Raw genomic sequence first — 12,258 nt, 5'->3', positions numbered from 1 at the left:
TTTCGCCTTAGCGTACTTTGTTTTTTCGTGATCTATGTCTCAATAATAGTTTGCTTGATCGCCTTATCCGCCTTAGAGTTCCTTAGTTTAAGGAGATTTCCTTAGTTTAAGGAGATTTCCTCCATATCTCCTTAGTTTAAGGAAGGGGATCTCCTTATTTCTCCTTATTTTTAGCCGCCTTAAATGTTCCTTATTATGCAAAATAAGGTGAATAAGGCAGTTTAAGGAAAGATTAAGGAACCCTATAATTTGCTGATGTATGCAAAGGTTATGCATTATGCAATATGCATTATGCAGTCAATTACATGGGAACGCCGTCGGGATCCAACAAAGTCCATGCATTATGAGACTTATGCATTGTTAGCATATGCATTATGAGCATTTCAACTGTACCGCCAATGAATTTACCCAACCGGTATGTCCCTCCATCTTCTTCAACACAACACCTGTCTTCAAGTCCCACAGATGAACTGTCTTGTCGTACGAGGCCGTAACCATTCTTCGTCTACTGGGGAAAACTGCAATTGCGCTTACACATTCTTCATGACCTTTGAACTCTCGAAGGGGTGTGGTGCTTGGATTGAGCTTCGACATTTCACCGGAGGTTGATAGTGTTGAGCACGGTCGAGGTAGACTTTGGAGGGTTTGGGAGCGTCTTTCTCTAAGCTGCAGAGGTGCGTGTAGTGTGTGTTTCTATATTACTCCACTACATTAACCCACCTCGTTTACGTAGACGCCCAAGACACGGGGTAGTTGTCACCTCTTCATTTCGTCGACTCCCAAGATCTGCGTGTGCACCAGACGCAGCCAGATTTATTTCTCCTTGCGTCTCAAATCGGCTACTAATTCTGTGATGGAGGAGTTTCTGCCTTTCCAGGCGTGGTTCAATCCAAGACTTGTGTGATCATTCTTTTCAACGGCCAGCCCTGGGCCAGCGGGTCTGGTAGCAGCGTTGACATTCCACCAGAACAGCATCCCAGTCTACATCATCGATCAAGCACCCAACTCTCGCATCGAACAACGTGGTCCCGGAATATAGGTTTGTCATAACACTATTTCTCTGATGCCCTGTAGTCTCGTTAACGCGTTTCTAAATCTCGCAGCAGAAAGTGACCAATGATATCGCATATCCACCATCTTTTTCTATACCCACCATCCAACTTAGAATTGCGTTCATATCAGTACATGAACGATGTCTTCTTCGGTCCTCGCAAGTGTACTTGCTATCATTTATCGTCTCCCAACCCTACTGGCATTCATCGTGAGTAGCACGAGCTTCTACCTCTTCTTGGTTTATTACGACAAAATGCATCGGTTAGTACGCTATATGAATTCTGGATGGTCTTCGCCTGACATCTTGCCATCCAGCCCCGTCCGAGTCCCTACATATGCTTCAGATATGCTATCGATCATGGAATAAATGGACACAATCCTCGGACACACCGAGCCAGATATCAAGTGAGCAGGACAATTTTTAAGCGATCTTTCGCGGCACAGCAGCTGTCTACCTAATGCGTTGCTTCCGATTACCGTGCGCCAGGTTCTGCGTGATCGATCCCGTGAGTTGACTTGCGGCAAACGATTCTCGATTGTTCTCAAACACCATGCGCAACTATATGCAATGGTAAGCACACTTGGCTTACTTGAGTTCTCATAATCAATACATATACTGTCGCTGGTACTGACAGCTAAGCTTTCAGTTATTCTACTTTTTGTTGTAACGGTTATGAGGCGCGGCAGCTGACTACTTTACAGCAATGCGAATTCAATCGAGGGTCAACGATCACTTGGGGTATAGCGTTGATGATATCTGGGTTTGTAGGAATCCCGAAAAACTACAACCAACAGCAGTCATTCTGCTGCGTGGCAAATATGCTCTTGGTCGAACACCTCACTTGGAGAATCTATACTCCAGACGACGTTATTCACCTGGTAGCTCTACGGTTCGCTGGTATGCCGAGGTATTCAACAAGGAGTGATGTGAAATGGCACGTCAGATTCAAACGGAGCTGCCTGAGTGCTAGACATGGCGGTGAATGCAGCGCTCGCTCAGGGACATGCGCATCTCCAGATGGACTCAGGCATGACGATGCGGGATCAGAATTCGGATGATATCCAAATGTAATGCAAACCGTCTTCATGCCATCTGAACGCTTGACAAAGGTTTTTGTGCTTCTCGACCTGGGGATTCCGATGGTATGTAGTAATTGGTATCGGTATGCATGCACAGATATTATAGGAAGGTTCCGTTCGTTTTGGGGATCTGGGTCTGGGGCTCGTGACCAGCCTAACTTAACTTAACATCTCAAAGGCGTGTCCACACTGAACCGTTACGAGTCCTATAGGTGCTGTGATTGATCTAGGTATAAATCTGGCTTGGGTGCGCTTGGTCTACTTATTTCATTGTTGTCGCATATCAATCTGTGGTCCTCGTGTTCATGAATATCCTGTGTGGTGCACAGCAGTGCTCGCTGAAATTTGGAGCCTCAGGACTTCATTTGATAAGAGTCACTGCCTTGGATATCATAGGCAACGATCTACGCCTTGTAAATTTCATTCGGAGAAGCGCTCCGATTTGCCGTACTGCCAGACGTATCCTCCAAATTCCCTTGATAAGGTACTACGACCTCCTTGCTGACGGTGGTGGTGCATGTGAACTTGAAGAAAGGAAAGTCACGGAATGAAGAATAGTAATAGAGAAATGGCTGTATCATAGGTGTGAGTTAGCACCCGTGGGACCAAACCCGACTTTGGAACCGTTAATTAAAGACCAAATGAGACTCATGGTTACTTCACTCCGTCATGTTGCAGCATGCATAGCCTAACCCTTCTGCGTGCACAGCCAGGTTACCCTACAAAAAGCGCGTGTCAATGGATGAAGAGCTCGACTCTCATTAATACTGTCTTCATCTGCATGATGAATTTTGCGTCGCGTTTTTCAGCTGATTCGGCGTGCCAACAGAATACTAATGTTACCGCCTTCGACCATTGTTAAGAGCCCTGGGCTATAGACGCTGCTGAGGCTCGTTTTATGAAATCAGCCTGTACAATTTGAACAACAATATGTCAGGCTTCATGCGGTCATAGCGGTGCGTCCGACTCTTCTTTTCTCATGTCATCTCTCAGCACTGTCTTGATCTAGGGATGGCGTCAATATGGCGTTGTATGTTCACCCGGTTCACCGTTTTTGTGATACGATAGCCCAATGAGTCCGAGGCAGAGAGCGAGAAGGTGCGTGAAGCGACAAATGGGCTGAGGATGAGCAGCAGGGATATTGTGCATTAAGACATGTGCTCGCACCCGGGTAGGACCAGTGAGTTATCTTTTGCTTCATGTGGCTCTCCCCCACTTTGACGGGACCTTGGAGGATCTATTTTTATCCCTGGACCTGTGCTGGCGAGGCCCGGAGAGTGGAGTCAGCGGGCTTTTGATGGTCACATCACGATCAGCACATGTTAGACGGATGAAGTAGCATTGCGTTGATGGACTGATGGGCCCGTGTATCAGAAACTTCTCGAGAATGGCATCAGAACACTAACAATTCTGAAATTCCTTCCATCTTTTGCGGTGTTCAAGCGTTCCACCTGTGCAAATGGTTTACGACCAAGTTCTACTTTGAGCCTCTGGATTGACCAGGCAGCAACAGATATCACCTCTTGATCTCATTTTGGTGATTAGAGCGCTGGTTGGTGGTATAACAAGCACGAATGTCATCTTTATATGTCCATCAAGTTCGCCGCTCCCATATCCATCCTCTAACAATATGACCATAGTCTCAAATGACCCTAGCGTATGGCTGTACGTTACTGCTTGGCATATTTCCAGCTATTTTGTAGGTTCGTGGAGAGCAGTCAAATGTTGACGCTGATGTCTCGATCTAACCTTGACTGCGGTTTCGCAGTTGGCTCCTCCATTGGAGTGACATATGATTGGGGTGAGCATGATAGTATTAAAGAAGTACTGACGGAGTCCTAAAGTATTTCCAGCACTTACATTCGGACAAGAGGTATGTTGATGCTGTGACTGGAGCAGCCATCTCACTAAGAATGGTTTTGTAGGTCGAACTGATCTGGGTGAGCGGAGTTCCACGTCAGAAAAACAACACTGATTTGCGACAGAGGCAAAATTGGTCCCTTATGACGTTTCTGTATCTGGCGGTATGTAGCTTGCATCATAGTTGGCAACTCGTGCTCACTCTTGAAAACATCCTAGGTGCGCTATATTGGGATAATCTATGCTATGTATGTTTAAAACTCTCAGCATTGTCGTTGTGCTAATGAACCATATCTCACAATTAGCATGAACATATTGAGTATATCTTCTCACATTCACCGCCCTTGCTTCTTCTGACCACGGCATGCAGTCAATGTTCCGACGATCTTGTTGACAGATGCAGTAAGTATTCTGCACTGATACCTACTATTCTCCTCCAATTAACTGTGGCGCTATGTAGGGGTGAGTGTGATTTTTGACCAGCTTCTTGGTTTGCCACAATGACTGTCCCAGATGTGAGTCTGTTTGGTCTGTGTTCCACCAGAGGCAGATCACTAACTGGATACATCAGGCTGGATTCTGTACATCGTAATGAATTGTACGGGTGTTGTGGTATTTCCAATGCTGCGGGGTGAGTTTTTCAGTTGCAAGACCTTGATATTGACTTGACTGAAAAATATTACAAGTCATCATGATTGCTCGGATACATGCCATGTACCAACAATCTAGAAAGATGCTGATATTTCTCGTTGTCACCTTCATGGCTGCCACCATTTTCAACGTAGTGATCGCCGCAATGTCAACGAAGTATACTTCAGGGGGTACGTTTAATTATGGATGAATAACAATGTGCATGCGGCTCATTGATGAATACCAGAGGAATACATTCTCTCCGGCACCTATGAGTGCGCGATTACCTATGGGGGAGATATCATACTTCTGGATTCCATTACTTGGATATGCGGCACCGCGTGGGAGGTCCTCGTTCTGTGTCTCGCAGTCTGGATTGCTGTAAAACACTTTCGTGAACTGCGGCAATATTCAGCAGGAGGGCCTATGGCGGACTGTTTCACGGTGTTGATGAAAACCCAGGTGCTTTACTTTGCGAGGTGAGTTCATTTGAATGTCGTTCCCTTTCCCGCTCAAGGATCGAACATGCTAGCTTTGTTGCTGTCTCTTGCTTCAACCTTATTGTTTTTCTGTCTCCAACGATCACAGTGGTATGTTGATCTGTCTAGTCTCTATATGCAACCGCAGTTCATCATATCCATAGGACCCAAGTTCCCTTCTGGGACTTGGTTTTTACTACGGTTCACTTCAAATTTTGTCGTTTGTGCAGATGTTTGTGCTGGGACCACGCTTGATCCTGGGCGTTCGAGAATTTAACGCTAAGCTTGTGACTGACTCCGACGCAGCAACAGGCATGACCTCGATCGCTTTCCAGGAGCGCGTGCACATATCGACTAGCAGTGGTGTGTAGCACGGGAGATGCTCGGTAGTTGACAGTTGTCTGGTGCTCTGCAGGGAGATGGAGAATTTGGTTTTTTCTCGATTCAAGTGTCGTCGTGGTACTTATTTGGTCATTTGGTTTGCGGAGTGGATTTCAAGGAGAGTCTTTATTGTTATGAATAGTGTTGTCCGGACAATTTCAATCAGTCTCATTCTTCGTTCCGTGCTCGCGCTCGCCAACGACTGTCTCTGTCTCCTCCAGATCTTCTTTCGGCCCTGGCGTCACCCTCCCCTGACTGGCCCTTGACTGCAACACAAGATCATAATCTGGCACCTCTTCTAGTTCCATTCGTCCTGGGAGGTCCAGTGTAGATGTATAATTCCGGGGTGGCCGGCACCCAGTTTGACGAGGACGTCTTTCCTTGCAGTTGCAACGAGCATCTTGCATCACTGTTGCTCAGACAGGGAGATAAAGACGCTATATCGGCCATCCTGGCATCGGTCGCGCCGAATCAAAACGTCGCAGAAGAAAAGACCACCCTCGCATTATCAACCCTCGCACAATCAATACAGTAGTGCACAAAAAGCCATCTGAGCGGGCATCACCGACACAAGAGATTTCTACAGAACAAGACGGGGATGGTATACGAAAGCTCACATATGCAACAAGCTGCGTGGTATAAAATTGAAAAGCTGTAATTAATGCAAGAGAAACTAAGTTTAAATGAAGCACCGCGCAAAGCAACAGGCCGAGAAGTATGATCGATAGCGTTGCAATAATAACCCGATGAAAATGAGACTGCATCACGGTTTTCCATGACAGATCTTTTCGTGTTTCAACTTGCCGTCTTTTCGCGTGAGGCTTTTTCCACAGTACGAGCATTGGAAACGCGCTTTGACGTGAAGCGTTATGATATGACGAGGGATGCTCGCTGCCTGCATGCGACACTCGCATCTGGGCCACGGACAAGTGATGACCTCCAGGCGCTTCGCGCGCAGCGCGTGGACGCTGCGTAGGTGTGTTGTGATGTCGGTTTCATTGCAGGGAATGTGTGCATTGCAGCACGTTCCATCGCTAGACAGCAGCGGGCAACAGAACATCTCATCCGAGTTATGAAGATCTTGGTCAACCGAAGGAGGCACGTGCGATGCTGAAGGTATTGAGGGGGATGTGGGCCCCGGGCCGAATGACGTGGACGGTGGAAGAACATCAACCGGTGATGTCGTCCACTCACTTTGAGGAGATCTATACATGAAGTTGTCGGATGCGGGGTATTCATGGTCCGCGAGCGGCAGATAACCGTGCTGCCAATGATTGGGTACTAACGGCGAGTTATATGTGAAGCCTTCATAAGGCTGATTTGACGCGGTTCCCCAAGCCCTGACGTCGATCAGGGGTGGCCCATTGAAATGTTCCTGCGAGCCTGCATGAGTGTGCGCTATATCTCTGGAACACACATGAGTGTTAAGGTAATAGACTCGCGAGAAACACGTACATGGGCGGAGGATAATAAAGCCCTCGAGGGAGAGTTTGTACTTCACTAGTGCCTGTGAACCGTCCATCATGAAAACTAGACACAGCATGAGACCTAATACTCGTTGGTGTAAATGACAAGTCTTCTCACCTAACGTCAACGTCTGGATCATGCTCCCAAAGGTATGGCGATGAAGACCGCGGGGATTGAGGTAATGCAAATGTATCCATATGTGAGGCAAAGGCAGTGGAGGCTTCCTGAATATGGCGGTTTTGGGAAGCCGGTCATCATGATGAGTCTTTATAGTACTGAATGCTGCCAATCGGCGACCTCTTCCTGAGGAAACCGAGTGGAAAATACTCTTGAACTTTCCGTGAAACCACATATCCGAACATACAAAACGTTGATGCCGTACAGCGCTTCAGAGGGGCCAATAAGAATTGATGCCAATCAGCCAGGTGGTGATGCGGATGAGTCGCCGTGTGTTATAGGATACGGTACAGAAGTGTACGCGTGGGCCTCCCTGCGGTAGAGTATGTCAAAAGAACTTCGTCGGCTACATGGCCGTAGCGAGGAATCAGCGAAATTCGTAACTGGGAGGAAAGGGACGCATACTTGCTGCGGAGGTGTGGTAATGTATCTCGGCAACACCGAGTGAGAGAACCGTAAATAGGCTTCTCGCTTCGTAACCTTTTTTCAACACGATATCCAGGGAGGATATGATGAGCCAGGATAACATTAGCGTTCAGCAGCCTTGACCGTAGATACGGCATCCAATGTCGATACCGGCGGCCCCGATACTCACGTAGGCTACAGACGCATCAGCTATCAACTTCCAACAACGTAAAGTCAGCCATGGCCCATCATGTCGGGTCCCTAGTGCTGCTTGCACATGGTGACCAAGTCCACTTCGAATCCAAGAAGCGAGTGTACGAAGACGTAGACTGTGCACCAAGAAAGAAGATGAGTGTACGGCTGTTACGATAGCTTTGACAATAGTGTCGGTGTCCTTCCCGTGCAATTTGATCGTGAGTATCGCACCGTCGGGTTAGCAGACTGAAAAGATTTACATTCACTAACTCCAGGCCAGGCCCTGATCGAGGCCTAATGAGTGTGCGGCAGCAGTATTTGCCATTCAATTGCGATCTTTGGGATCTTGTCGCCGCTTTGTTTGCACGCTGCGGAAGTAGCCGTGAAATGAAATGTGAGACAAAGTTCTGCGAACACATGAGTAAGTGGACGGCGACCTCATCCTTCGAATGAATTGCTCTTACTGTGTGTGTCCTGACAGAAACATCGCATGTTTTGGCGCAAGGAATATAGTGTTTACTAGGAAACTCTTCATGAACCAGATCAAATGCGTCGGAGTCGAGGGTCGTGGACTTGGACTTAGGCTTGGATCGCTCACTGGCCTAATACGACGTGGTAACTGCTGGTAGTAAGGGCCACGATCTGAAAGCCAAGATGCTTGGAAGAGCTGCATGCCCTGGCCCCCCTTTCAGGGATAGTGCAAAAAAAACGTGCCGTTGTCGATTACAGCCAAGGTCTTCCTAGTGACCGATAGTAGATACATAGCGTTGTGCATGAATCACGTTACTAGTGCTCAGGAAACACCCGAAAATCCTGGCAGGGTTGTCACAGCGCGAGAGAATGACTGGGAAGCCTACAAGCTTAAAAGCCAAACAGAAAACGCTATCAGACATGCCGCAAATCAGTGAGGTACTATGTACCTACGATGTAACAAAGGCCGGAGCTTAGAAGGCTCAGACCCAGGCGGGGGATCGCGGTCGCGACAAAACATATGAATGTTGATGATGATCTGGTGGAGACGGTGAACGTTAATCTTGAACCTTCTCCTTCGTTGCATGCCACGTGAGCTAGATCTACATGTATTCCGAGATCGATCATGATCGGTTATTTGTATACAGATAGTACTACTGGGGCAAGAGTCAAGACTAGTACGTGCAGGTTGACGTGACCTGTTGACACATTCTGGACAGCTCCCCGGAGCGCGACCTATGAGCTCAATCTCATTGACCCTAAATTACACACAAGAACATGTCTCCTCCAGTCTCAGAACATACGTGCGGCGTGCCCTGAAAGAGGAACATCGCGTCTAGGTTTCGGCTTATTATCTATGAACTCAGCAGCATCGGAGCCAGTTATTACGTTGTGTCGCACGAGACCATGCCATGTTGAAAGTAAACTGTGAGCGTAAAATCCGTTCTCGCTGTATACTAACACTATGCCACCTGCAGCTGACCTGACGATTCTCTGCATATTCCGTGATAGGATTTTTGAGAGACCTTCTGATGAGCCGATGTCTCAGAAGACTCGAAATTTCTCATTTTCCAGTCTCAGAACATTTATACCCTGGAGAGGAACATCGTGTCTTGTGTCTGCTTTACAATTGCATTCGACGGCAATCTGGACTGCTTCAAGATCTATGAACTTGGCGCCGCCAAGGTCCTAGGAACGATCACTTTTCGCAAGCAAGGTTCAACTTGAAGGAGGGAGTCGTTACGAACTGGAGCCCTGATTGGAATTTGTAAAGGGACCGTGAATAAACATGAACGAACAAATGGGTCCGAATGCGAATTTCCATTGAAGCTCGGCGCTGATCAGTGCTACGTAGATGCGTGACAAACACATGAGGCGAACACATGAGGCGTCTGAGCCGGATCACACAAACCCCCGACTCAAAACCCCATCAAGGTGGTGGTTTGAGCCTCGTTTGCGCGCGTCGCTACGCGTTTGATACTGCGACCGTCCAGGAAGGCAGCGAGTTGTTTGACTGTGTCCCTTTTGTTGCAGAAGGCGAGGAGTTCGATGGGACCGGGGCCTGTGGCGGTCTTGGAGTGTACGACCGCGTCTTCGGCCCATATGCAACGGATGCACTCGATGACTGCACTCTAGTTCCCGCCTGTCCATGAGGTGCGTTCTGTGCAGCCGCGTGGATGCAAGTTGAGTGAGGGATGGGTGGTTGTTTGAAAGATCAATGTGTGGGGATTGTTACGCTGGTGAGAAGGAAGTTGAATGGGAAGGACGTGAGCTTGTCCGCAAGCACTGTGAGTCACAACCTGTGTACCGCCAGTTATAGCAAAAACGCACGCTCCTGTATCCAAGGAAAAGGACTACACTGCTCGGTCGTCACGCACCCGTCAATGAATTGTCTTGTCGAGGATATCAGTTACTTCGACGTGTTCATTGAGTAGATACTTCGTTGAGGATACTCGAATTGCATTCGGGCTTGCTTCCGTTCCTTGTGTCTCCTGTAAGCTCTGCTACTAGCAAGGCATCAAGGGTGGAGAAGAGAATCGAGTGGGAAGGCCTGTGCTTGAGGAAGCGGCTGATCCAGACAAATCGAATTCCTCTTGTAAAAGATTGACTTGAGATGTGGGGGTTGACGTGCTACCGTCTTGTGTTTGTCTACGCGCTCTGAATGAGCTTTTATTACGCAATTCTTGACCTGAGTCCCAGCATCGGCATCATCAATCTGTGCCCAGCGCTTTAGGATGGTTCTCGGTTCAGGAGTCATCCTACGCCTAGATGAGCTCTCTCGTTGTTGCGGCGCGAGGCATTCATGTGGGACAGCATCACGCTTGAATTCTGGACGTGTTAGTGCTATCGCAAGTGTCCCAACATCTTGGCCTTTCCTGCGGGTTCGAGTGATATTGCTAGGCGTGTGCGTAGTGGTGAGACTAATGAAAGAAAGTAAGTTTGATGAAATTGAATATTGAATCTTAGAGAAAACGGACAGACTAGCAGACGTAAAAGACTTACATGGCTTGCCATTGAACTTTTCGATTTTCCTACACAATTGAGCCAATACCACAGATGACGTGTGGAACCGCGAAGAGGTTGTCTCTGAGATCTGAGCTCCCAGGCCCAAGAAGTCGTCGAAGGGCCAGCAACTACGCATACAAGAGTTGCGAGAGTCATACAAAGCAAAATTCGAATCGGGATTCGGCAATGACAAATACCCGATGATGATCGAATCGTGATCATGTTGATTTCTACTGGACACTTCTTCAACTAAAGGGTTATAAGGGCCCAGGGGAGACATGTATCATGATACTTACGTGCGTATGCTCAACCATGCATGTCCGCGACGTGCAGTTTGATCAGATTCAGCCGAGTGTTTCTTCAGACGACAAAATGAAGTTAGGCGCTCGGGCTCTCATGGTGTGATTTGGGTCCGGAATTCCCTGGCCCGCCAACGAACTTCATTAGCGCTTGAAGCCAATACTGCAGCAAACAATTGCCTCGAGGCCAACCCAACCCTCGAATGTCAACAGCCTGGGATCCTTCCTCGAACCTGCTCATCGCACCCTAGTACTTCGCCTCAGACTGATCCTGAATCTAGAGGGCTCAGTACGTACTATAGCTCATCAGGATCACTTGTTTATGATATACTGACTCTGCCTCCTTCGCCTAGGGCCGAGCCCGTCGCAAAATGCGTAAATTTGTTGGGAAGACCAAAAAGATTTTGGTGAGTTGACGAGGATACAAATTTTCTAGAATCAAGCTGAGATTGTACAAAAGCACTTGAAGGGTTCCCGCACCCCCGACCCAGTTCCCTCGATAGCCAGTTCTTCGTCGACTCCGCGTATTGAGGTAGGTGCTCAAACATCTTAACTTTTGCACTTCCCCTAAATTCAGGTGGCCTCAAATGTTCAGGATGCCCTGTCTAGCATGGAACAACGTGCTGATCCCGAACAGGCCATTCAAGAAGCCACAGCAGCTGCTACGATAGGCATAAAGTCACTTTCGGAACATGAGGAAACTGCATTGTCTGCCGGTCGTGATGCACAAGCGGGTCTCAGTACTGCAGACGATTTCCAGGACACATATCTCCAACCTCTCAGGATATTCGACACTGTTATCGGGGAAATCGCGAATGTATGGACTCTTTCTCTCGAACAGAACGGAACTAGAATCCCGTTTCACAGGTACATCCGTATGCCAAGATGGCACTGGGTGTATTGTCTTGTGCCTCAAAAGTATGTATCTCTTCGTCCTCATTCCTATTTATTGCTCAGATATCATTCGTCCAGATCATTCTTGCTCAAGCAGATCGCGATAAAGCAGTACTTGCGCTTCTCAAGAAGTTAGTTGAGGTTTACGCCTTCATGACGGAAGACAAGGGCTTTTGCTTTTTATTGAAGCCAGCTGTCCTTGGACGGATCTCACAGCAGACCCTTGAATGTGCCCATTTTATCACAGATTATTCGGAGACCAAGAACTTTTGTGAGTCTTACAAGCCATTGCATGTTGCTCCTTCTCAAACTCTTACTATCATCATAGGGAAGAGACTCGGAAAGAACATCTTATCGGAAAC

The 12,258-nt window shown here is 47.7% G+C and overlaps 3 protein-coding genes across 3 annotated transcripts; 1 reads left to right on the top strand and 2 right to left on the bottom strand.

Annotated features, from left to right (window-relative positions):
* Positions 1 to 6,141: 6,141 nt before the first annotated feature.
* DEU56DRAFT_561274 (uncharacterized protein) lies at positions 6,142 to 7,257 on the bottom strand. The gene is made up of 3 exons (XM_041346817.1): positions 7,068 to 7,257; positions 6,939 to 7,013; positions 6,142 to 6,889 (listed from the first exon to the last, which is right to left on the bottom strand). The coding sequence occupies exons 1-3, from the start codon at positions 7,145 to 7,147 to the stop codon at positions 6,247 to 6,249; spliced, it is 798 nt and encodes a 265-aa protein (XP_041204827.1). The 5' UTR covers positions 7,148 to 7,257; the 3' UTR covers positions 6,142 to 6,246.
* A 515-nt stretch (positions 7,258 to 7,772) lies between these two features.
* On the top strand, positions 7,773 to 9,425 carry DEU56DRAFT_759080 (uncharacterized protein; the record flags this gene model as incomplete). The annotated part of the gene is made up of 9 exons (XM_041350287.1): positions 7,773 to 7,846; positions 7,917 to 7,945; positions 8,008 to 8,148; positions 8,241 to 8,355; positions 8,518 to 8,631; positions 8,664 to 8,789; positions 8,850 to 8,875; positions 8,918 to 9,078; positions 9,273 to 9,425. 9 exons carry the CDS (start codon positions 7,773 to 7,775, stop codon positions 9,423 to 9,425), a joined length of 939 nt encoding a protein of 312 aa, XP_041204826.1.
* A 1,250-nt stretch (positions 9,426 to 10,675) lies between these two features.
* DEU56DRAFT_983084 (uncharacterized protein) lies at positions 10,676 to 11,043 on the bottom strand (the record flags this gene model as incomplete). The annotated part of the gene is made up of 2 exons (XM_041359931.1): positions 11,000 to 11,043; positions 10,676 to 10,946 (listed from the first exon to the last, which is right to left on the bottom strand). Coding segments are annotated over exons 1-2 (288 nt in total), but the record flags the coding sequence as incomplete, so codon positions are not given.
* Positions 11,044 to 12,258: the final 1,215 nt, after the last annotated feature.

Source organism: Suillus clintonianus (genome assembly GCF_016758775.1).
Source record: "Suillus clintonianus strain FC179 chromosome Unknown DEU56scaffold_82, whole genome shotgun sequence".
Taxonomy (NCBI): domain Eukaryota; kingdom Fungi; phylum Basidiomycota; class Agaricomycetes; order Boletales; family Suillaceae; genus Suillus; species Suillus clintonianus.
Note: the sequence above shows the minus strand (reverse complement) of the source record. Positions and strands in the feature narration are given on the sequence as shown.

Excerpts from the sequence above, each read along its gene's own strand:
- DEU56DRAFT_561274 (XM_041346817.1), bottom strand. The coding sequence starts at position 7,147 with ATGGATACATTTGCATTACCTCAATCCCCGCGGTCTTCATCGCCATAC. Across the intron at positions 7,014-7,067 it reads GATCCAGACGTTGACGTTAG|TTTTCATGATGGACGGTTCA; the intron begins GTGAGAAGACTT and ends TGCTGTGTCTAG. Across the intron at positions 6,890-6,938 it reads CTTTATTATCCTCCGCCCAT|AGATATAGCGCACACTCATG; the intron begins GTACGTGTTTCT and ends TGTGTGTTCCAG.